Below are 24,647 nucleotides of genomic sequence, written 5' to 3' on the forward strand. Positions count from 1 at the left end.
AGATATAGATTATTTCACTAGTTTTCATATCTGACAGTAAACCTTCCTGCTGCTTTGAATTCTGATTTTATATTCATTAATTTGCTCTTCGGTGCGTTTGACTCCTCGGAGGCTGCAGGTGAAATGAAGAGACTAAAATGTTCATACACGTCATGAGAATACATCTAATAATAAATTCATTTCATTAAATAAATACGTGTAATTAGTCCGATCTTCCTGCTCAGACAGAGAAAGTCTGAGTATGTTGAACCTCTGCTGTCTTTGGTACATCGTCATGACTGTAGCATGGAGGCACTGTACTATACAATAACTGGAAACAGAACACACACACACAAACACACACACACACACACACACACACACACACACACACACACACACACACACACACACACACACACACACACACACACACACACACACACACACACACACACACACACACACACACACACACACACACACACACACACACACACACAAACAAACACACACACACACACACACACACACACACACACACACACAGACACACACACACACACACACACACACACACACACACACACACACACACACACACACACACACACACACACACACACACACACACACACACACACACACACACACACACACACACACACACACACACACACACACACACACACACACACACACACACACACACACACACACACACACACACACACACACACACACACACACAAACACACACACACACACACACACACACACACACACACACACACACACACACACACACACACACACACACACACACACACACACACACACAGACAAACACACACACACACACACACACACACACACACACACACACACACACACACACACACACACACACACACACACACACAAACACACACACACACACACACACACACACACACACACACACACACACACACACACACACACACACACACACACACACACACACACACACACACACACACACACACACACACACACACACACACACACACACACACACACAGACAAACACACACACATACACACACACACACACACACACACACACACACACACACACACACACACACACACACAGACAAACAACACACACACACACACACACACACACACACACAGACACAACACACACACACACACACACACACACACACACACACACACACACACACACACACACACACACACACACACACACACACACACACACACACACACACACACACACACACACACACACACACACACACACAGACAAACACACACACACACACACACACACACACACACACACACACACACACGATCCATGAGTCAGGAGAGGGGGGTCGGGGGGGGGGGGCACTACATGTCATATCTGAGCTCTGAAACAGAAGCAGCTGATTTGTACTCCAGGTTACTCACTCCATTCATCATCGTCTGTTTGGGTTTGATCTTTAATCTGTGGCTGCACACGGACGGTAACACACACCGTCACTCACTACACAACAGGCAGCAGTTACACATGTCGCTCTGTTGTGTTTCACAGATTATCTTCATCTCTGTAAATCCTGTGAAACCTTCATAAAGTCCTGAGTCAACAAAACGCCCGTCATAAAGTCCTGTTTCTGTGTGATCCTTCGGAGGAAACCAGCAGCTTCAAGCTTTACGTCTCATTATTTCACAGCCACCTGCCCACTGGGTAAAATCCACAGCCAGTATTTTACCCAGAATCTTCTGTTTTTAGAGCACAACATTTTAGTGAAACCCTGTCAGTCGGTCACCACCGTGAGGCTGCAGGATGATATCAGCATGTTGTCTGTATTAGCTGATAAAAGCTTTAAGGGAATATGATGTGAACCGTTCTGCTGATGTGATCAAATGAGACTTTAATTCTGCTGGAAGCCTGATTAAAGGAAACGGGTCTCCGAGGCAGCAGCGTCCACCCGGCTTTAGGTGTGGGATGTTTCAACTTTACAACTTTATCAAGTGTTTACGTACTTTTCTCCAGTGAATGTGAACCTTTATATTCTATGTCTGTCACAATAAAAGTCAGTATGATATGTTGATAACTCCACAGGAGAGACTCGTGTTCTGGGAAAACAATTTGTGCATTAATCGGTATCTGTAGTCTGTCATAGTAATCAGAAATGATCAAACGTCAGCAAAAGATCCTAAATCCTGCATCCCTGCACCGCCGAATAATACACGACTTCCCGCTGTCCAAATTGTGCCTTTTTAATCTTCTTCAATCACATAAACCCATATTTCATTAAAAAACAGATGACATCATATAAAATGTTGAAACAGAAAATCTTTACTGTTTAATGAAAAATATTTGCTCATTTATTATTTGATCAGACCAAAACCTGAATATATCATTCAGCATTAACGCTTCCTTCCAGATGTTCAAGCTACCCATGCCATGTGCACTAATGCATCCTTGTACCATCACAGATGCTGGCTTTAGAACTGAGCTGATAACAAGCTGGATGGTCCCTCTCCTCTTTAACCTGGAGGATGCAGCGTCCATGATTTCCAAACAGAATCTCAGATTGTGATCCATCAGACCTCAGGACAGTTGTCCACTTCACCTCAGTCCATCTTCAATGATCTCGGTCCAGAGAAGGCGGCGGTGTTTCTGGATCATGTTTCTATCTGGTTTCTTCTTTGGAGAGTTTTAACATCATTTGTGGACGCAGCGATGAACTGTGTTCACGGACGATGGTTTTCACAAGTGTTCCTGAGCCCATGCAGTGATTTCCACTCCAGAATAGTGTGTTTTTAATGCAGTGCTGCCTGAGGGCCCGAAGATCACCACCATCCAATATTGGTTTCCAGCCTTGTCCCTTGTGTTCAGAGATTTCTCCAGATTCTCTGAATCTTTTAATGATATTATGAACCGTAGACGATGAAATCCACTAATTCTTTGTAGTTTTACGTTGAGGAACATTATTCTTAGATTGTTGAACTATTTTCCAACACAGTCTTTCAGAGTGGTGAACCTCTCCCCATCTTCACTGCTGAGAGACTCTGCCTCTCTGAAATCATCTTTTATACCCAATCATGTTACTGATCTGTTGCCATGGTAACAAAATTAGTTGTCAGATGTTCCACCAGGTGTTTTCTTTTAGCTTTTCGCAACTTTTCCAGTCTTTTGTTGATCCTGTCACAACTTTATTGAGACGTGTTGCTGACATCAAATCCAATTTTTTTTTTACATATTAGTGCAATACTTTCGTACAGTATATACGTTTTCTTCATTGTTTTTGCAATCTGTTGCTGTAGCTCCGTTTTTAGTCTTTACAAACCCATCTTTAACCGTGTCTGTCTGCTGCTGGTAATCAGGTCGTAGTGTTATTCCTGCTGTCCGTCAGTCCCTCTGTTACTCCTCCTCTTTTACTCTCTTACTGTCCTGCGGTTGCTTTCTATTTTATTTCCTTTCGTGTTTGTTGTGGTCACCTTCCTCCTCATTCTGTGGTTCTCTCTGCTCTTTAGGAATCAGTACAACTAGACTTTCCACTCATCTTTTTTTAAGGGTTCCTGATAAAAAAAAAAACCTAAATTTCTGAAGAAACCAGCCGTGAATAAAACAGATGATAACACATTAAAAATCATGTTGCCTTGGCTTGTTTAGGGAGGGAATATTGGAAGGGAAATGTCCTCACAAGTATTACATAACAAATAAGAGTGTGTGAGTGTGTGAGAGAGTCAGAGTGAGCGAGCAGAGGAAAAGCAGCGGGATGGTGAGCAGAGTGACAGACAGAGGGAGGAGGGAGGACAGGCGTGCAGCTCTTTGAGCCCGAGTCTCCCTTTGAACCTGTGGATCCCGCTCCTACCTGGCTATGTCATCCGGCCTGCACAGGAAGTGGAGGAGCGCGGTGCAGGCACTCGGGTCTCTTCGCAGGATGGGAGCAGGAGGAGGAGGAGGAGGCGCTGTGAGTCTGCTGTTATTTTTAGTCTCTCCTCCCTCCCTGGGCTTAGCTAATCCGCCGCTGCACAGGCTTATCCTGATTGGAGGTAGGACGCAGAGGAAGGAATATTAAGAGCTCGCTCTCGTGGGAAGCCTACTTTGGTTGGGATGCTGTCTTCTTCTTCTTCCTCTATAAAACTACCCGAACTGAGACAGATGATGCTAAAGCAGGGCTGTGGGTTTGACGGGGCAGGTCCATGGTTTCACTGAGGACACTCCTCTGCCGGCCATGAGTCTGGAATGGGTGCAGACCGGCTACTGCGCCAGCTATCCCAGCTGGCACCGGTGCCAGCGCTTCGAGACGGACAGGATTGGGGCCTCAGATGGCAGCGGGGAAGGGGGAGGCAGCGGCTATGAGGAGGGGGCCAGTATCCAGCTGAGGGGGCCGGACAGACAGCAGCTGAAAGGCAGCCTGGTGGTCCTCTACGCACCTGCTGGGAACTCCTGTCTGCTCAGATTGGTGGGGGATGGATGGATGGACGGATGGATGAGGGATGGATGGATGAGGGATGGATGGATGGACGGATGGATGAGGGATGGATGGATGAGGGATGGATGGATGGACGGATGGATGAGGGATGGATGGATGAGGGATGGATGGATGGACGGATAATGGATGGACGGATGGACGGATGATGGATGTATGAATGGATGGATGAATGAATGATGGATGAATGAATGAATGAATGATGGATGGATGATTGAATCATGGATGAATGAATGGATGATGGATGAATGAATGATGGATGAATGAACGATGGATGATGGATGAATGAATGATGGATAAATGAATGATGGATGATGGATGAATGAATGATGAATGAATGAATGATGGATGGATGATTGAATCATGGATGAATGAATGGATGATGGATGAATGAATGATGGATGAATGAACGATGGATGATGGATGAATGAATGATGGATAAATGAATGATGGATGAATGAATGGATGGATGATGGATGGATGAATGGATGGATGATGGATGAATGGATGATGGATGAATGAATGATGGATGATGGATAAGAGAGAGTGAGAGTGTGAGTGAGAGAGAGAGTGAGTCAGAGAGTGAGAGAGAGTGAGAGAGTGAGAGAGAGTGAGAGAGAGAGAGCGAATGAGAGAGAGAGAGAGAGAAGCTCATTTCCTCAAAAATGTCGACGTAATTTGTGGAGTTTTTATTGCAAAATTGCAGGAAATAGAAATAATTGGAAGTCGAGAAACAAAAATTAGATATTTTTTCATCACCACCTGATAAAGTAAAAATCTGTAATCACTTCCTGTGATAATAATCCTGCTGCACATCAGAAATATTTTAGTTCTCATCTTTTTTTTAATGTATTTATTGAATTTAGAGAACCGTGTAGATAAAAGCTCCTAAAAAGTCCTGAAAGGTCCTAAAAGCTGCGTATGTCTCCAGAACAGAGCGTCTGTGACTGGAATATAGAAACAAGGACTACATCAGCTGTTAAAATAAGAGCTTTAGATGCTGTTTAATTCATGTTCATTCAACACATAGACCTGCTGGATGAAACCAACAAAGAGACGTCTCTGACAACTGGACGTGTGGAGAAAACTCATTTAACATCCAGTAATATGGAATCACTTCCTTTGATCACAAACATTTAATCACATCATTTTAATGTGAAGAACACATTTCCCACAAACCCCGTCACTTCCTGTTTCTCCTCTTGTTCCGGTTCCTCCGGTGAACAGAGTTTTATTTGGAGATGAAAACAGCAGCAGAGACTTTCTGGTTGAAATGAGGAGTTCTTGTTGGTAATGAAGAGAGTTTTGTTTAAAAAGATTCACTTTATGTTTTAATACTTTTAGCACAGATTCTGATGACGATGTTTTTTTGTCGCTGTAATTTTTAAAAGATTACAAACTCCAGCAAATATTGCAGTTTGCATTCAGACGGATAGAAGTTTTGGTTTTGTGGAGTTTAATATCTGGTGTTAGCGTTGTGTCTGTGAAGAACGACAGCTTCATGTTTTTTAGCAAGTGTCCCAGAACTTGTTTACGTTGAAGCGATTGCGCCCTCTTGTGGCTGATTGTGACCTTCTTATGATCCACGTGTTTATTATTGAAAGCATTTCATAGCACACGCCAGGTGACCGTGATAACAACATATTTACAACCCCGTTTCTAAAAAAGTTGGGATGCTGTGTGAAATGTGAAAATTTGTAAATCATGTAAACTCGTATTTAATTGAAAATACACCAAAGTTTAACCTGAATGTGATGCAGCAACACGTCTCTTTAAAGTTGTTCCAGGATCATGTTCACCACTGAGCTGCATCACCTCTTCTTTTAACAACACTCTGGAAACGTTTGGGAACTGAGGAGACCAGTTTCTGGAGTTTTGAAAGTGAAATGTGGTCCTGTTCTTACCCGATATATGATTTCAGCTGCTCAACAGTTCAGGGTCTCCTTTGTGGTATTGTTGGTTCCATGATGTTTTTAGTGGCTGACAGGTTGGACTGCAGGAGGCCAGTTTAGCTCAGTGGTGCTTAGTACTCTATGAATCCAAACAGCTGACTGCTTCTGTTGAAGAGGAGAAGAGAAGTTCAGACAATAACGCCTCAAAAAAGTTCATCTTATAGCTCTTAGATTTCTGGTTTTTAGGTCAGGTCTTATGGGACACTTTCTCTGACGGAGAAGTTGTAAGTGCAGCAGAGGTAATCCAATTTAGAAAATACAGTGTTTGTGGGACTAAAACAGAGATGGCTCTCCAGACCGTTCTCAGTCCAATGGCGTCAAACACAGCTGTGTTAGAGAGACACGTACAAGGTACCTTATGTTTTATGCACGGTTACGAGGCGGGTTGAAAAAGGTCATGTGATGGAAGAACAATGGGGGGAGGTCTGTGGAGGTCGGTGGTGGTTGGATTGAACAACCTCAGGACTTTCACCCAGTGGAGGGTTGTTTCAGTTCGTGATAAAGTTAACGTGAGTTTCTCTTAATTAACTCAAACCAGGATCTTCTCCGAATGTAAAGCATTACGTCACCTTCAGTGTTTTCACATGAGTGTATAAAATAAAAAAAATAAAAAAATAAAAATAAAAAAATGAGACGTGAACAGCTTTGATAAAACGTCAGTCGGTGAGAGTAACAACACCATGAAAATGAGATGGATTTCAGTCTGAGTTCTACTGAAAGAGCAGATTGACTTTTAAAGGCTTTTAATCCAATAAACAAAGCAGTGAATTCAAGAAACAAATTTATTTAGAGATGCCTTCAACAGGAACGAAACCTGGCAAAGGTCCACGGCTGAAAGCTTGTACTTTTAATAAACTCAGTGCCGACAGTGAGACAGTGACAGTGAGAAAGAATTCTATTATTTTTCTATTTCATTTTTCATTGAAATGACTCTCCTGTCACCCCTGAACACAGATGGATGACTGAAGGTCAGGAGCAGGTCAAAGGTTAAAGGAGATCTGTATTTACATATCGTTTTACCTGCAGCACATGAAGGCGTGAAACGTTTGAAAAGCAGCCGAATTCAAACCAAAAAAATTGACAACCCTCTTTCAAAAAAGTTGGGAAGCTGTGTAAAATGTGATGATTTTAAAATCCTGTAAACTCATATTTAATATAAAATAGACCAAAGACAACAGATCAAATGTTGAAACAGATATTTTATTGTTTTATGAAAAATCAAAGGATCATGTTCACCACTGAGCTGCATCAACTCTTCTTTTAACAACACTCTGGAAACGTTTGGGAACTGAGGAGACCAGTTTCTGGAGTTTTGAAAGTGAAATGTGGTCCCATTCGTGCCTGATAGAGGATTTCAGCTGCTCAACAGTTCAGGGTCTCCTTTGTTGTATTTTTTTTTTAAATGGGTAACGTCTGAACTGCAGGAGGCCAGTTTAGCACCGAAGGCGGCGGTGTTTCTGGATCATGTTTCTATCTGGTTTCTTCTTTGGAGAGTTTTAACCTGCATTTGTGGACGCAGCGATGAACTGTGTTCACAGACGATGGTTTTCACAAATGTTCCTGAGCCCATGCAGTGATTTCCACTCCAGAATAGTGTGTTTTTAATGCAGTGGTGCCTGAGTGTCTTTATTTAGTAATCATTGCATTCTGGTTTTATTTACATTTTAAACAGCACCCCGACTTCTTTGGAAACAGGGTGATATTTAAATAAAGCATATTTCAATCCCAGTTGGATTCTTGTCATCACAGTGATTAACGAGGCTAACAGACTCTATAATGAGAAGTGTAATTTCTTCTTCTGGTGGTTGTGACAAAGTATTCAGAGAAATTCAGAAGTGAAACTACCGGAAGCTCTTGGTAGACTTCAGCCCATTGAACAGATATTACAGAAGAAGAAACGGTTCATTCTGTGTGTTTCCTTTCGTTTCTCCACTCTGGTTGCAGCTCTGGTTGGAAGCAGCTGAATTCGGCTTTGATCAGTGTCATCAGCACGCTCATTTATTTGGAGTGTGTGAGTGAGAGCACTTCGGTGGAAGGAGATGAGGGCAGATGTGGGCTGGAGTAGTTGTCCAATTAAAACAACAGGCAGGCTGCTGTTATCATGAAGCTGGCTGTTCGCAGGTCAGTTCCCACGCAGTCGTCATCGGTGAGCTGGATAACAGGAAGTGAGGAGAACAGTAGTAGGAATGATTCCGTCTGGAGTATTTTGGATTTAGCACTGACGAGATCCTAAAAATAGAAACCTCTGCTGTGTGCTGTGTTCACATCATGCTGTGGCTCGGCGACACGCCCAAAATATCACCATGTTTTAGACCAAATACCTCCATATCGATATCGCAATGTTATTGTTGAGATTAGATTGTAGGGATTGTAGATTTTTGATAAAACATTATTCGTAATGTGGATTAGAAGACAAATAATAGAAAATCTTGAACTGTGGTGAGTTCAGAAAATGGCCCTTTACTGTAAATCATTCTTTTAAACCAGGAAACGACGACAGTTATGTCATCTTACCATAATAAAATGATATGATATCCAGTCTCTTCACAGTATGATAACCTATCGATACATCACCCAGCTCTGTCACACATACACAATGCAGTGGGTACGGAAAGTATTCAAACCCCTTTAAACTTTTCACTCTTTGTTTCGTTGCAGCCATTTGCTAAAATCAAAAAAGTTCATTTTATTTCTCATTAATGTACACTCAGCACCTCATGTTGACAGAAAAAAACAGAAATGTAGAAATTTGTGCAAATTTATTAAAAAAGAAAACCTGAAATATCACATGGTCATAAGTATTCAGACCCTTTGCTCAGTATTGAGTAGAAGCACCCTTTTGAGCTCGTACAGCCATGAGTCTTCTTGGGAATGATGCAACAAGCTTTTCACACCTGGATTTGGGGATCCTCTGCCATTCTTCCTTGCAGATCCTCTCCAGTTCCGTCAGGTTGGATGGTGAACGTTGGTGGACAGCCATTTTCAGGTCTCTCCAGAGATGCTCAATTGGGTTTAGGTCAGGGCTCTGGCTGGGCCAGTCAAGGATGGTCACAGAGTTGTTCCGAAGCCACTCCTTTGTTATTTTAGCTGTGTGCTTAGGGTCATTGTCTTGTTGGAAGGTGAACCTTCGGCCCAGTCTGAGGTCCAGAGCACTCTGGAAGAGGTTTTCTTCCAGGATATCTCTGTACTTGGCCGCATTCATCTTTCCTTCAATTGCAACCAGTCGTCCTGTCCCTGCAGCTGAAAAACACCCCCATAGCATGATGCCGCCACCACCATGTTTCACTGTTGGGATTGTATTGGGCAGGTGATGAGCAGTGCCTGGTTTTCTCCACACATACCGCTTCGAATTAACACCAAAAAGTTCAATCTTGGTCTCATCAGACCAGAGAATCTTATTTCTCATAGTCTGGGAGTCCTTCATGTGTTTTTTGGCAAACTCTATGCGGGCTTTCATATGTCTTGCACTGAGGAGAGGCTTCCGTCGGGCCACTCTGCCATAAAGCCCCGACTGGTGGAGGGCTGCAGTGATAGTTGACTTTGTGGAACTTTCTCCCATCTCCCTACTGCATCTCTGGAGCTCAGCCAGTGATCTTTGGGTTCTTCTTTACCTCTCTCACCAAGGCTCTTCTCCCACGATTGCTCAGTTTGGCTGGACGGCCAGGTCTAGGAAGAGTTCTGGTCGTCCCAAACTTCTTCCATTTAAGGATTATGGAGGCCACTGTGCTCTTAGGAACCTTGAGTGCTGCAGAAATTATTTTGTAACCTTGGCCAGATCTGTGCCTTGCCACAACTCTGTCTCTGAGCTCCTTGGACAGTTCCTTCGACCTCATGATTCTCATTTGCTCTGACATGCACTGTGAGCTGTAAGGTCTTATATAGACAGGTGTGTGCCTTTCCTAATCAAGTCCAATCAGTTTAATTAAACACAGCTGGACTCCAATGAAGGAGTAGAACCATCTCAAGGAGGATCAGAAGAAATGGACAGCATGTGAGTTAAATATGAGTGTCACAGCAAAGGGTCTGAATACTTATGACCATGTGATAGTTCAGTTTTTCTTTTTTAATAAATTTGCACAGATTTCTACATTTCTGTTTTTTTCTGTCAACATGGGGTGCTGAGTGTACATTAATGAGAAATAAAATGAACTTTTTTGATTTTAGCAAATGGCTGCAATGAAACAAAGAGTGAAACATTTGAAGGGGTCTGAATACTTTCCGTACCCACTGTATATCCTTTTCCCATAGACGGTATTAAGTAGATGGCTGGACATAAAAGATTTAGTGAGTCACTTAATAAGGTTCAACAGTGTGGACAAGGGGAGGAGATGGATCCAATCCTCTGTCAGGGTTTATTCATTTTACATCACAGTGTATGTAAGTAACTTCTTACACTTTTAAAAAGTACACTGAAAAAAAACTGGGTTTAAGAAGTGTTTTGATTGAGTTCAGTGATCAGCAGCATGTCGTTAAATATGAAGTATTAAAGGAGAAAATACTTCACTTGGTATCACAGAATCTACATGAACATGTATGGAGAGAAGTCAACATAGTCCAAACAAACCTTGAAAAAAATACAACTCATTATTTACTTTTTTCCCAGAAGTCTTTGTGCTCCTGAATGCTGAACTGTGTGTTGTGTGTGTGTTCCTACAGAGCTCAGGGATGGAGGACATGGTGTGGGAGCAGTACACAGTCACACTGCAGCGGGTGAGTTCATCCACTGTCTGTCAACCCAACACATACTCATCCATCCATCCATCCATCCCTCCATCCACCCATCCATTAGTTCATCAGATATCTTAGTTCATCAGATATCTTTGTTCATCAGATATCTTTGTTAATCAGATACCTTTGTTCATCAGATATCTTTGTTAATCAGATACCTTTGTTCATCAGATATCTTTGTTCATCAGATATCTTAGTTCATCAGATATCTTTGTTAATCAGATATCTTTGTTAATCAGATACCTTTGTTAATCAGATACCTTTGTTCATCAGATATCTTTGTTCATCAGATACCTTTGTTCATCAGATACCTTTGTTCATCAGATATCTTTGTTCATCAGATATCTTTGTTCATCAGATACCTTTGTTCATCAGATATCTTTGTTCATCAGATACCTTTGTTCATCAGATACCTTTGTTCATCAGATACCTTTGTTCATCAGATACCTTTGTTCATCAGATATCTTTGTTCATCAGATATCTTAGTTCATCAGATATCTTTGTTCATCAGATATCTTTGTTCATCAGATACCTTTGTTCATCAGATACCTTTGTTCATCAGATATCTTTGTTCATCAGATATCTTTGTTCATCAGATACCTTTGTTCATCAGATATCTTTGTTCATCAGATATCTTTGTTCATCAGATATCTTTGTTCATCAGATATCTTTGTTCATCAGATATCTTAGTTCATCAGATATCTTTGTTCATCAGATATCTTTGTTCATCAGATACCTTTGTTCATCAGATACCTTTGTTCATCAGATATCTTTGTTCATCAGATATCTTTGTTAATCAGATACCTTTGTTAATCAGATACCTTTGTTCATCAGATATCTTTGTTCATCAGATACCTTTGTTCATCAGATACCTTTGTTCATCAGATATCTTTGTTCATCAGATATCTTTGTTCATCAGATACCTTTGTTCATCAGATATCTTTGTTCATCAGATACCTTTGTTCATCAGATACCTTTGTTCATCAGATACCTTTGTTCATCAGATACCTTTGTTCATCAGATATCTTTGTTCATCAGATACCTTTGTTCATCAGATACCTTTGTTCATCAGATATCTTTGTTCATCAGATATCTTTGTTCATCAGATATCTTTGTTCATCAGATATCTTTGTTCATCAGATATCTTTGTTCATCAGATATCTTTGTTCATCAGATATCTTAGTTCATCAGATATCTTTGTTCATCAGGTATCTTTGTTCATCAGATATCTTTGTTCATCAGATATCTTTGTTCATCAGATATTTGTTCCTCAGATATCTTTGTTCATCAGATATCTTTGTTCATCAGGTATCTTTGTTCATCAGATATCTTTGTTCATCAGATATCTTTCATCAGATATCTTTGTTCATCAGATATCTTTGTTCCAACCAGACTGAACTAGCTGATCAGTTAGTGTTTCTATTTTTCTGTATTTATTCAGTTGGAGACTAGAAATCCTCTCTGTTGCTAGGTGGTTGCTAAGGGTCTGACTACTTCCTGGAGTATTAAACATTGCGTACGTTACATAAGAGTCTACTGATTGTTTTCCAGTTGTTAGTCATACACAATCATCATCCATCAGTGATGTCATCATCCATCAGTGATGTCATCGTTGGTTTGTGAACGTTATGAATCCTCCAGTTCAGATTCTGTCCGTCACCATCTTGTTAGTTCAGAGCGGTTTAGAGCAGGAAGTGACCATATTTGGACGAGCTGGGGGAGGAGCCAGAGGTGGATCTGAACAATCTGATTGGAAACCTGACGATACTACGTCCTGCCCACCGATAGCTGTAACCTGACTGCACCACAGTGGTCATACTTCATGTATTGCCATGGAAACGGAGAATGCGCTAACAATTTCGTGTAATATTGCTTAATTAAACCACTGCATTGCATTTTTGACCAAATAATATCCAGTTTAGTCGGTTCAGTGACTCAGTCTGCTGTGTATGAATCTTCAGTTGTACCTCCTCTCTTAACAGCAGTGTTGGCTTGAGGAGGAACAATATAACTTTCTAATATAAAGATAAACCTTCTGCTGACTGATCATTAATTATAAACATGTATATGAAATAGAAGTACAGTGACCCACATGTCCTAAACACTTCAGGGACTCCACATGTGTAATGTGAAGTATTTCATCTGATGTGTAGTTAAAAACAAGCTGGTCCTTCTGCACAGAGAGAACCAACCCTGTTCTTAAAATAGATCTGCCCTGACCTCCCCCCACCCCCACCCCACCCCATCCCCGCCCCCAGGCTGCCTCTCCTCGCTGCTCTGATAGACTATCGAATGAGCAGCAAAGAGAGCAGCTCTGTCTGTTTCATACACCATACATGAACAAAAACATTTCTAAATGAAGCTCATGTTTAACAGTTAAAATGTTGTGAGTGTTGATGAGCATGTTTCATTAGACATGTCAGCCGGTTATTTTTAGGAGTGCTGTGTTTGGGGAAGGATGGTGACCTCAGCTTGTGACATGCAGGATGTAAATTCCATTCTGTGGTGTCAAACTCATGTTCTTTTTGTGGCCCAGTCGCCTCCTGATGACTCATGTGAGGTAGCTCAGTGTTCATAACCTCGTAACAATTCATCCTAACTAATAGTAAGGAAAATGCTTCACGCTATTTAAGGGAACGGGTGGACCTGATTTCACCATGTGGTTCCAGCCTGCTGAACTCCTAATTAACTAAAAAACTCAAGACCTAAACATAATATCCTCACCTTTACCTGCCTATAAAGTGAAACAAAAATATAAAGTAACGAAGTTGAGAGGTGCAATACATTAAAGGGAAAAAATACAAATTAGGACGCGTCCCACCTGAACGGTAATCATCAAACAGAGGGGTGTCGTAACAAACGAAGGCCACCCCCCCTAACACACAAACAATATCCGCCGAATATCCCAAACTACCCAAATACCTCCTGACCCCAAGTGCACAAACATAAATAGTCTTTGTTAACTTCAGATCTCCCCACCGCTCTTCATCCAGAAGTTAGAACTCTTCCTCTGGCAGAAAAAGTCCAAATCTCTGATAATCCAAAGGAAGAGACTCCACGACGTGGTTCCCTTCTCCAAGATCCCCTGGACTTGCCACCAGGTATTGTTCTCTGGACGCCGCCTCCACCATCCACCTGAGCGCTCTCCCAGTGACGTCACTTCCCTTCTTTATATAGTCGTTATTTAGGAAAACAATCTTAAAAACACATGTCCATTTGCCGTGCAGATGCCACCGACCACTGACAATAAATGATGTACAATCTGAGGTGATAGCAACCAAATGAACACTTACATCTCCCCCCATCACAGTGACTGTACAAATGGTGAACTTAGGTGACCATTACAAGACCAGCCCCAATCACAACTCCTGTGTTTACGTACAGATACCGATGTTCCAGTATCCATACTACCAAACTATTTAGTATGCCAGAAAAGGATTCAGTATGTCAGAACCACAGTCTGAATATAAAAGAGTTCGTAGCTTCAGGTCTGTAAAATGGTTCCGATCCAGAAGTGTCTTCAGCTGCAATACCAGCGAGTGCCACTAGAGGTCGGCTCCAAAAAGCCTCCGGCTCCATAGACTCCCATTCAACTTCTCTCATCAAATCCAAAGTGAATAAAATGTGTCCATCAGTTATCTCGGTGTTGTTAGCTAAAGTCACTCCTTCTTCTTAGTTTTCTGGAGGTCCATCTGAAAATAATCCCTCATTCATTAGAAAAGAAGATTCAAGAAGACCTGTTTTTGGGGGCGTGTCTGTTTGATTGACAGGCCTGTGGTGCAGTCAGGTTACAGCTATCGGTGGGCGGGACGTAGTATCGTCAGGTTTCCGATCAGATAGGTCAGATCCACCGCTGGCTCCTCCCCCAGCTTGTCCAAATATGGTCACTTCCTGCTCCAAACCGCTCCGAACTAACAAAGATGGTGACGGACAGAATCTGAACTGGAGGATTCATAACGTTCACAAACCAACGATGACATCACTGATGGATGATGAAATCACTGATGGTTGATGACATCACTGATGGATGATGTACATACTACATGCAGCAGTACAACACTACATGCTACAATACATACTACATGCTACACTACATACTACATGCTACAGTACATACTATATGCTACACTACATACTACATGCTACAGTACATACTACATGCTACACTACATACTACATGCTACACTACATACTACATGCTACAGTCCATACTACATGCTACGCTACATACTACATGCTACGCTACATACTACATGCTATGCTACATGCAACAGTACATACTACATGCTACCTGCTACAGTACATATTACATATTACAGTACATACTACATTACATACTACATGCTACGCTACATACTACATGCTACAGTACATATTACAGTACATACTACATGCTACAGTACATACTACATGCTACACTACATACTGCATGCTACACTACATACTACATGCTACACTACATACTACATGCTACAGTACATACTACATGCTACACTACATACTACATGCTACAGTCCATACTACATACTACGCTACATACTACATGCTACGCTACATACTACATGCTACACTACATACTACATGCTACAGTCCATACTACATGCTACGCTACATACTACATGCTACGCTACATACTACATGCTATGCTACATGCAACAGTACATACTACATGCTACCTGCTACAGAACATACTACATATTACAGTACATACTACATTACATACTACATGCTACAGTACATATTACAGTACATACTACATGCTACGCTACATACTACATGCTACAGTACATATTACAGTACATACTACATGCTACAGTACATACTACATGCTACACTACATACTGCATGCTACACTACATACTACATGCTACACTACATGCTACCTGCTACAGTACACACTTTTAAGAGTCGCTGCAGTCCGTACTAAAAGTAAAAATAAATATTCTTTGATCCAGAACCTTCCCTCTGTCTCTGTACCGACCCGGTGGATCACGGTCCACCTGAGCCAGGTGATACTTCCTCCCCTGATATGACCGATACTTTCTGACTGTCTGAGGAAGCCTCTTTGCTCTCTTCCGTCCTCCTCCTGGAGGACGTCTCCGTCTGTGACTCTCAGCTGCAGCTGATAGTGTCTCAGCGGTTCTGCTCCAGATTAGCAGGTCTGTCCTCAGGTTCACGCTGACAGTACACTGTGAAGATGGATGTCAGCTCTGGTCTCCAGCTGTTCCCAGTCCACCGTCTCCTCTGACTGAGGCCTGATGAAGGTGATGAGGTCTCCTGTCAGTCTGGGATCCTGTCGCACCTCCAGCGGTGTCTCCCCCTCAGACATGGTGCTGCACTGCATCCTGGTGGGTGGGAGGGTGGGGCGGCTGGGAGGGGGGGGTTTACAGTCACGTAACGAGTGGAGTTCATCAACTGGAGTAACGTTCACCCGTTCACCCGCTGCTCTGAGTGTCTGAGGCTCCACCCCCTCCCTTAATGAAACTGACACAGCCGAGCAGAGAAACGGACAGAAACATGGAGCGACTCTCGCACGTTGAAACGAAACGGTTGCACGGGAAATAAGTAGATAGATAGTAGTTACTGATGAAACAACAGTTCTATGAGTACATCCCTATTTTGTTTTTCTTTCTGGGGGCCGGTGCTCAAGGAGGTCAAGGTCACATCGGTCCAATGCTCGTGAGCACAATATCTGGCCTGGAGGGAATGTCCCTGTGATTGGACGGCTGGCGACAGTGACAAGCGCCGCTCTTGGGGAAGTTACTTCTCTGGCTCGGTGTAGTTTGAGTTTTTCTTTTTCTTTTTTTTTTTATCTTGGAAGTAAAGAACTGATTAAAACTTTGACTAAGCCTTTCCTCATCGACTGTGAGGACATTGCGATCCTTTTGTCCAACTGTCTCAACACAAACTGCTTTTGTTGGCTGTCCGTCTCCAGCTGGGATCTGGATCTGAGCTGCACCGCCTCCAGCTGGTTCCTCCATGCAGCCGACGCTCAGACATCAGGTAGCGGCCGACACAAGAGGCCCTATTTTTGTTCCGGCACAAAGTTGCTCCATTAACTATTCAAGACAAGTTTTATAGAGAAATTATTTTCCTCTCTGACAGGGAATGAGGCTTTCAGAGGTGTTCTACACATCAACGCTGCTCCCACGTTCCCAGCAGATAAACCAGCTGACTTTGGCACATTCTCTCTCGTTTTACTCTTTCCCTGTTGTGTTTCACACTTTTCCTTTTCTTTTCTTCTTATTCTGCAGAGATCAATTTAATCGAAAAAAGTCACCGCTTCTGATATCAGACTGGTTGATCGGATTCACTCGTTAATTTTATTCACGTCATCTAATTTGATAACATCTAATCAATAATGATGGATTGATTGATTTACTCCTAAATACAAGCTAGTGCCCCAAATTTGAAGTGCAACATTTCTCATGTATAACTACTCCAGCTCAGAGGACCTCTCAGCTCTGCCAGCCTGCTTCTTTCTGATATCATTTACTTATTTTCCTCACATCCTTCCAAATAACTTGGATCCTTTCTACCCGTCTGGTTGCTGCTTGCAGGACGTGATCTCTCTCAGTCCCATGTTGGAAGTAACGATGGAAAAAGCTCCAAACTTGCGCTTTTTTTAAGGGTCTCACAATGTACCCTGATCAACAAAGTTTAAATACTGATATTGACTTAATGACACACTCATGTACAATCCAACGTCAGTATCTGTGTAATTTATGAATGAGCAGTGTTGTTCATATTATAGTTGCTACCCATGAGTCGAAAATAGTTGGAACATCCATAAATTATAGCTCCATATGATTAATGATTTATATATCCTTTCCGTCTTATACCTTTGGGTCAGAGTCTATTTTATTTATCCTTGTCATTATTGAAATGCTCAAGAACTGAATATTTTATTTAAGATGAATATTTCTACCTATCCATTAGATCTATTTTATTTGATTACTTTATTCTTAAAAGTTAAGAAGCAAGAAGGCATGCTGGGAAATACCTATTCAGTTCCTATCTATTGGACCCAAACTACAAAACAATTACTCCTATATTTATTTAGTGGACATTTTTTTTTCTGACTACTTGCAGCATGACATAAATATAATCTTTGAGACTATTGGTTCTTGCATATTCGTGATTTCACTATGGAGCCAAATTTGAGCAGCGAAACATGAAGTTTTGTGCAACAGAAAGCAGCCCAGTGAGTACGGGTGGTGAGCAGCTGAGATTGTGTTTGAGGCAGCGAGAAACTTGTGCTTTTTCTGTGCTGTGAGTCGTCATGTTGGAGAACCGTTGTTTGAGTGAATGTTTCCCTCAGAAGGTCCCAGTGGAACTCAGTGTTGACAGTGTGACTCTGGGGGACGAGTTCACGGTGACACAGCCCCGCCAACGACAAAGAAAAACACAAAAACATGTTTAACTCAAGTGCTGATGTTGATTAAGCGACGTTAACTTGGACTACTTCCACACAAAGGTTACAGCTTCCCGCTGCTCTGTTCACGCTGCTGCGCTCTCTCAACGGTTTGATTGACACCGTATGGAGATTTTGATTCTTGTTCTTTAGTTTGTCCAACAAAATCAATGTGTGCATGTCATCACAGTTTTAGAAACCAGTCTCTCAGTTTTAAAGTTTTAAACTTCCCCCTACTTTGAGTTGAACTCTGTGTTATCACAGTTCACTGTATTTGCTAATTGAATTTTTCCTCTCCAGGACTCTAAGATGGGTTTCGGCATCGCTGTGTCAGGTGGTCGTGACAACCCAAACGTGGACAGCGGAGAGACGTCAATCATCGTGTCAGACGTGCTGCAAGGAGGACCAGCAAATGGATTACTGTTGTAAGTCTGTCAGACCGTCAGCAACATCCTCCTCCGTGGAAAAGGACTTCACATGCTGGGAACTGGTTCAACTGTCAGGAGCACATTTTAATCAAAGCACCGACGCAGGAAAAGAACACGAAAATATTCTCTGTATGAATGTATGAATATTTTAAAGGGAAATGATCGACCAGAAATACTCAACTACAGTTTTCACACATTCTCCCTGAAATATTCTCCTGACAAACTGGACCAGAAACATGTCCGTGTAGGACGATGGATGAGTTTGACCTCCGTTCGGTGTTTATCGCCCACTTTCCTCTGACTCAGATTTGATCCTATTTCTCTGACTTTATCTGATTTAGTTCTTCGTACAGATGAAGTGATTAAAGTGGGACAATGACAGAATCACACGGAGCACCGAGAGGTCATAGAGAGAAAAAAACATGCGTACATTTTATTTAATTTGTGCACAAGAGATAAGTTCATACATAAAAAGAGAGAGCACATCACAACAGGCTTTCTCCTCTCAGCATGAAGTTCACTGCAGATTCAACTGTCAGCTGACCAACTATAAAGTCAATAACATCCTCAGAGTTAGCATATTACCAACGATATGATCCACAAACTCTCAATATCATCGTTATTGACTTTTGCTAACAATAATCCTCTGCATCCGTTGTCTTCCAGCTGTCCTTAGTGAACAGAGTTGTTAGCGTAGCCACCACAGCCAGTCTGACTTATCGATGACAGATATGGATATGATCGGTTTAAATGTGCAGCTGGATTGTAAAAAACTATCGTCTAGTTTTCCTCAGTGAACACGTACACCGTCCTTTCAGACGATCTGGAGAGTCTTTGTCAATAGTGTCAACGCATCTGATACTACAATGATCGTTTCCTCACTCGGTGTGTTTCTCCACAGAATTGTGTGTATTAGCCTGATGGTGACTCTAAGTATGTGATCGATTAGTCAGACTTGCTGAGAGGAGAAAGCCTGCTGTGATGTGCTGTCTCTCTTTTTATAAGTTATTGTGCACACAATTTCAACTTGTTTTCTCTCTATAGCCTCTCGGGGCTCCGTAGGATGTTTTGATTGGCTGCTGTATGAATCAAATTGAATCAAATTGAAATCTTTTAACTTGTTTCTGCAGTCAAGTTCTGTAGAAATATGACTTATCGCCAGCAGGGCTATAATATTTGTGAAACATTTTAGTTGACTTTATGATTTGTATTTTTTTTGTGTGCAGTGAGAACGATCGCGTCATTCAGGTCAACTCCATCGCCATGGACAACGTGCCTCACTCCTTCGCTGTGCAGTCCCTCCGGAAATGTGGGAAAGTGGCCAAAATAGTGAGTATAAAACACACAGAAGTGAAGGAGGACTTACAGAGTTAAAGAAATGGTTTAAAGTCTCATCTCACCACCTGGAGGCGCTCCGTCAGACACTCCGTTCCCGTCACCCAGCGCCGTGTTCAGGCCCGGAGGGTTGAGGTCTGACGAGGCTGCACAGCGCCGCGATGCTAATCTGGAGTCAGTGAGACTGGCGATCACTTAAATCATCTGGAGGGAGACAGACAGGGAGGATTAATCACTGGGCTGGAGTATTACTGTACTTCATGCTTCACCTGTCAGTGTTTATTTTTGTTTATTTGTTTGTTTGTTTGTTGTCCCAACCAGAAAGGATACACTGTTTCTAGTAATGCTGTCAGAAGGAGTTTTTTTTTTAAATTTTGTTCCCAGTGTTCCTCTTGAAGGTAAAACAAAAACACTCAAAAATGTTTAAGATTTTACCACAAAAAATTGTGTGATGTTCAGCATGTTATCCTTCTCTAAATTAATAATATTCTGGGAATGTGAAAAAAAAAGTTGCTCCTCAAAAGAGGGCATAAAAATAACCCCTCACGTCCAGTCGGCAGGGCTCGGGCACCTCATGTCATCAAAACAGACCTCATGTTGGCCAGAAAAAACAACAACAAAACAAATAAATAGATAAATAAAAGTGGAAGTGAGGTGGTTTATGGGAAATTGGATCTGTAGGTGTTAAATGACTTTTATCCAAACTTCCAGTTGTAAGAGACTTACAGTCTGTGTTGGATTATTGTTATTTTAAAAAGGCATCTACAGCTCTAATTTTGACATGTCATATTACAGTTTACAAATTTGAGGCTTGTTTCTATACGTAAAAAGCATACTACAATATCTTTGATGTGCAAAATAATCATAGTGATTATATATGACTTGTTTTTACGGAGTAGTTTGAAAAAAATTGCAATCTCTTTCCTTAAATTGCGATTTTTGCTAATTATTGCAATTTTACCCCCCAAAAATCACATAACTGTTTTTTTTTTGCAATTTTGAAAAATAAGCAGCTGCAAAATCATCATGCAAAATGCTCAACTTTTGATTTTAATAATACAAAATAACCTTGTGTAAATATTGTGTGAAAGAACTTGTCATCTTCAATCACAATATCAATGTGGAGATATTTGGTGAAAAATGTTGTGATATTTGATTTTATCCACATCGCTCAGCTCGTACAGAACATTTACAAGAGCAGAGTGTGTGTGTGTGTGTGTGTGTGTGTGTGTGTGTGTGTGTGTGTGTGTGTGTGTGTGTGTGTGTGTGTGTGTGTGTGTGTGTGTGTGTGTGTGTGTGTGTGTGTGTGTGTGTGTGTGTGTTTTCAGCCTCTCTCTGCTGCACCTCTAAAAGTACTTCTCCTGTGTGTTCACTGGCCGAGCCTCTCTGATAGTTAAATATAAAAGGCTGACATGTCGAGGGACTCTGATTCGCTGCCTGGAATGCTTCCACAACATCCAGCTGTGTCTTTACACTCAGTCTGTTGGTGAGAGTCAGAAATAGAAGCCATTTAGTTCAGCTGGTTCATTTTATCTTCCTCAGGATATTTTATTTTAGTCTGTAAGAGCAAACGGGTCAGTCAGCTCTGTGGACGCAAAAACATGTAGAGCTCAGGAAGAACTCAGGAAGAACTCAGGAGAAACTCAGGAAGGATTCGGGTGGAATTCAGGAAGAAATCAGGAGGAACTCAGGAGGAATTCAGCAGGAACTTGAGTGGAACTCAGGTGGAACTTGGGTGGAACTCGGGTGGAATTCAGGAAGAGCTCAGGGGGAACTCAGGAGGAATTCAGCAGGAACTCGGGTGGAACTCAGGAAGAACTCAGGAGAAACTCAAGGTGGAACTCAGGAAGAACTCAGGTGGAACTCAAGTGGAACTCGGTTGGAACTCAGGAGGAACTCAGGAAGAACTCAGGAGAAACTCAAGGTGGAACTCAGGAAGAACTCAGGAAGAACTCTGGTGGAACTCAGCAGGAACTCGGGTGGAACTTAGGAGGAACTCAGGTGGAACTCATGAAGAACTCAGGAAGAACTCTGGTGGAACTCAGGAGGAACTCAGGTGGAACTTGGGTGGAACTCAGGAAGAACTCATGGGGAACTCAGGAGGAACTCAGGTGGGACTGTTGATGTTAGAGCTTGGAATACTTCCTGTCCTCCGTGCAGTCACAGTTCTGCACTCTGTTGGTGCAATAGGAGTATTTTCTGCCCGTTTAGATCGACCCTCCTACTGCAGTTAGTTTGGGGTGTTTTAATTGTGCATTTTAAAAGCAGCAGAGAATGTTTGCCACAAAATTGATCGAGTCTGCCTCTGAAATGCGACTGATTGTTTGTGTGACATCCCATGACATCATAAGACATATAGCAGCAGTAAATAGGATTTTTTTTTTTTTCCACTTTGAAATGTTGGTGTATCTTGACCTTCTGATGGGGGATCACTGTTGGTCTGCCTGATGCAACCAACAGAGCGTGTCGGAGCTCCATGACCTGCCCGCTCAGAAACCTTCAGTCCTTGATCACAATGCTGTCAGTAAGAAAAAACATAAAACCACTGTTTTATAACTTTAGTTGAACAGGCGGTATGAGGAAAAAGTTCTGGAGAAGCTCAACTGATTCTGTGATCAGTAGAAATCACTTATATAATAATAGTAATAACTTCCTCATGTTTCCTGCTGTAAGTCTTTAAACTTTGAATGTTTTAGCTTGTTTGTAAAGTGGCCGGTAGTTCATCAGGTGGAGGAACATCAGGGCCTGGAGGCATTAAGCATTTTACTCAGAGGTGTGTTTGTTCTTGTTGTTTCTCCCTCAGACAGTGAAGAGACCTTGTAAGATGTCGGTCAACTCTCTGAAGCAGTCCCCCTCCCCTGGCCGGGACAGCCGGGACTACACCCCCTCCACCCTTTACTACGACGCCGACGACAACGGCTGGTACCCCGACGAGAGCCGGGACCACGCCTCTGATGGGGGAGGGCGGGACCACAACCAAAGAGCGAGGAGCCGTGGGCGGAGCCAGGAGAGAACCTCGCCGAGCCCCAGCAGGTCCAGGAGGGAGGGGAGGGGGGGAGGGGCCTCGGACGGCAGCCATCAGAGGTACCACAGCCGAGGACGCAGCCCCGGGGACAGCTACAACATGGAGGACAAGTACGAACAAGGAGAAGGGGGAGGAGGGAAAGGAGGGCGAGTGAGGAGTAGGGGGCTCAACGAAGCTCCTCCATCACCAGAACCGGACCGGGACCTGGAACCGCTGGACAAACCCGTCAACGTCCTGCTGGTGAAGAACAGATCCAGCGAAGGTGAGAAATTGCTCCCGAACATTGCTGCTCATTTAACGGAGATCATAGTTCACCATCGGGATGCAAGATTATTGATTTGTTGTTAGTTTTATGATTATCTAATAACAATGATATGAAATGAAACTTCACTAAGAAGACTTACTGCTGGCCTGTTGTGGGGTTCATGTTTCTTGTCACATGACTCCGTGTATTGAACTTCCTGTTTGCTTGAACATGCAGCATCTCGTTGAGGCCTGTCAGGTGTATAGAGAACCGGCATGTTTGGTTTCCAGCATCTTCTCTAACCACTCTCCTTTTCAACGTTCAATCTCCTTACTTTTATTTATTTCGTCAAAAATATTGTGATATTGGATTTAATGTCACCTCCAGTTGGAGGGAACATGATGGAGTTCTGAGGAAAAGTGGACTTCAGCCATGATTACAGGGCAGGGAGGTGTTTCCTCTGGAGGGTGCAGCTTGAATCATTAGTTTATGACATATCTGAGATCCTCTCATCCAGACAAGTCCTGGAGGTGAAGTCCGTGTCAGCAGGTTTACAGTCACTGTGTTCATGTTTGGTGTGTTTCCACAGAGTACGGTCTGCGTCTGGGGAGTCAGATCTTCATCAAACAGATGACCAGCACAGGCCTGGCTGCAAAGGACGGGAACCTGCAGGAGGGAGACATCATCCTCAAGGTGTACACACTTATTCACTACACACTCATTCACTACACACTTATTCATGAGATAGATAGATAGATAGATAGATAGATAGATAGATAGATAGATAGATAGATAGATAGATAGATAGATAGATAGATAGATAGATAGATAGATAGATAGATAGATAGATAGATAGATACTTTATTAATCCCCAAGGGGAAATGCTTTCACTACAGCAGCATTTATAGAAATAGAAAATACATAAAATAACAGTAAAAATATTAAATATAAAAATGCACAGTATATACAATGAAATAAAATAATTACATTAAAACTAACTAAACAATAGTCCAAAGTTTTTTTTAATTTATTTTTTTATATTT

The 24,647-nt window shown here is 42.2% G+C and overlaps 1 protein-coding gene across 4 annotated transcripts in view; it reads left to right on the plus strand.

Moving 5' to 3' along the window:
* The window catches only part of tjp2b (tight junction protein 2b (zona occludens 2)), a 107,976-nt gene that overhangs the window by 37,204 nt on the left and 46,125 nt on the right, over positions 1–24,647 (plus strand). For all 4 annotated transcript variants that reach the window (XM_069723607.1, XM_069723605.1, XM_069723606.1 and 1 more), the window contains exons 2-6: positions 11,087–11,140; positions 18,873–18,997; positions 20,227–20,329; positions 23,139–23,622; positions 24,194–24,297. In XM_069723607.1, the coding sequence (XP_069579708.1) occupies positions 11,096–11,140; positions 18,873–18,997; positions 20,227–20,329; positions 23,139–23,622; positions 24,194–24,297 (861 nt within the window). In that variant the 5' untranslated portion in view covers positions 11,087–11,095. The remainder of the gene's footprint in view (positions 1–11,086; positions 11,141–18,872; positions 18,998–20,226; positions 20,330–23,138; positions 23,623–24,193; positions 24,298–24,647) is intronic.

The sequence above is a fragment of the Brachyistius frenatus genome, unplaced genomic scaffold, assembly GCF_029030835.1.
Source record: "Brachyistius frenatus isolate BFR_SWC_R1_liver_20210118 unplaced genomic scaffold, ASM2903083v1 Contig_338, whole genome shotgun sequence".
NCBI lineage: Eukaryota > Metazoa > Chordata > Actinopteri > Embiotocidae > Brachyistius > Brachyistius frenatus.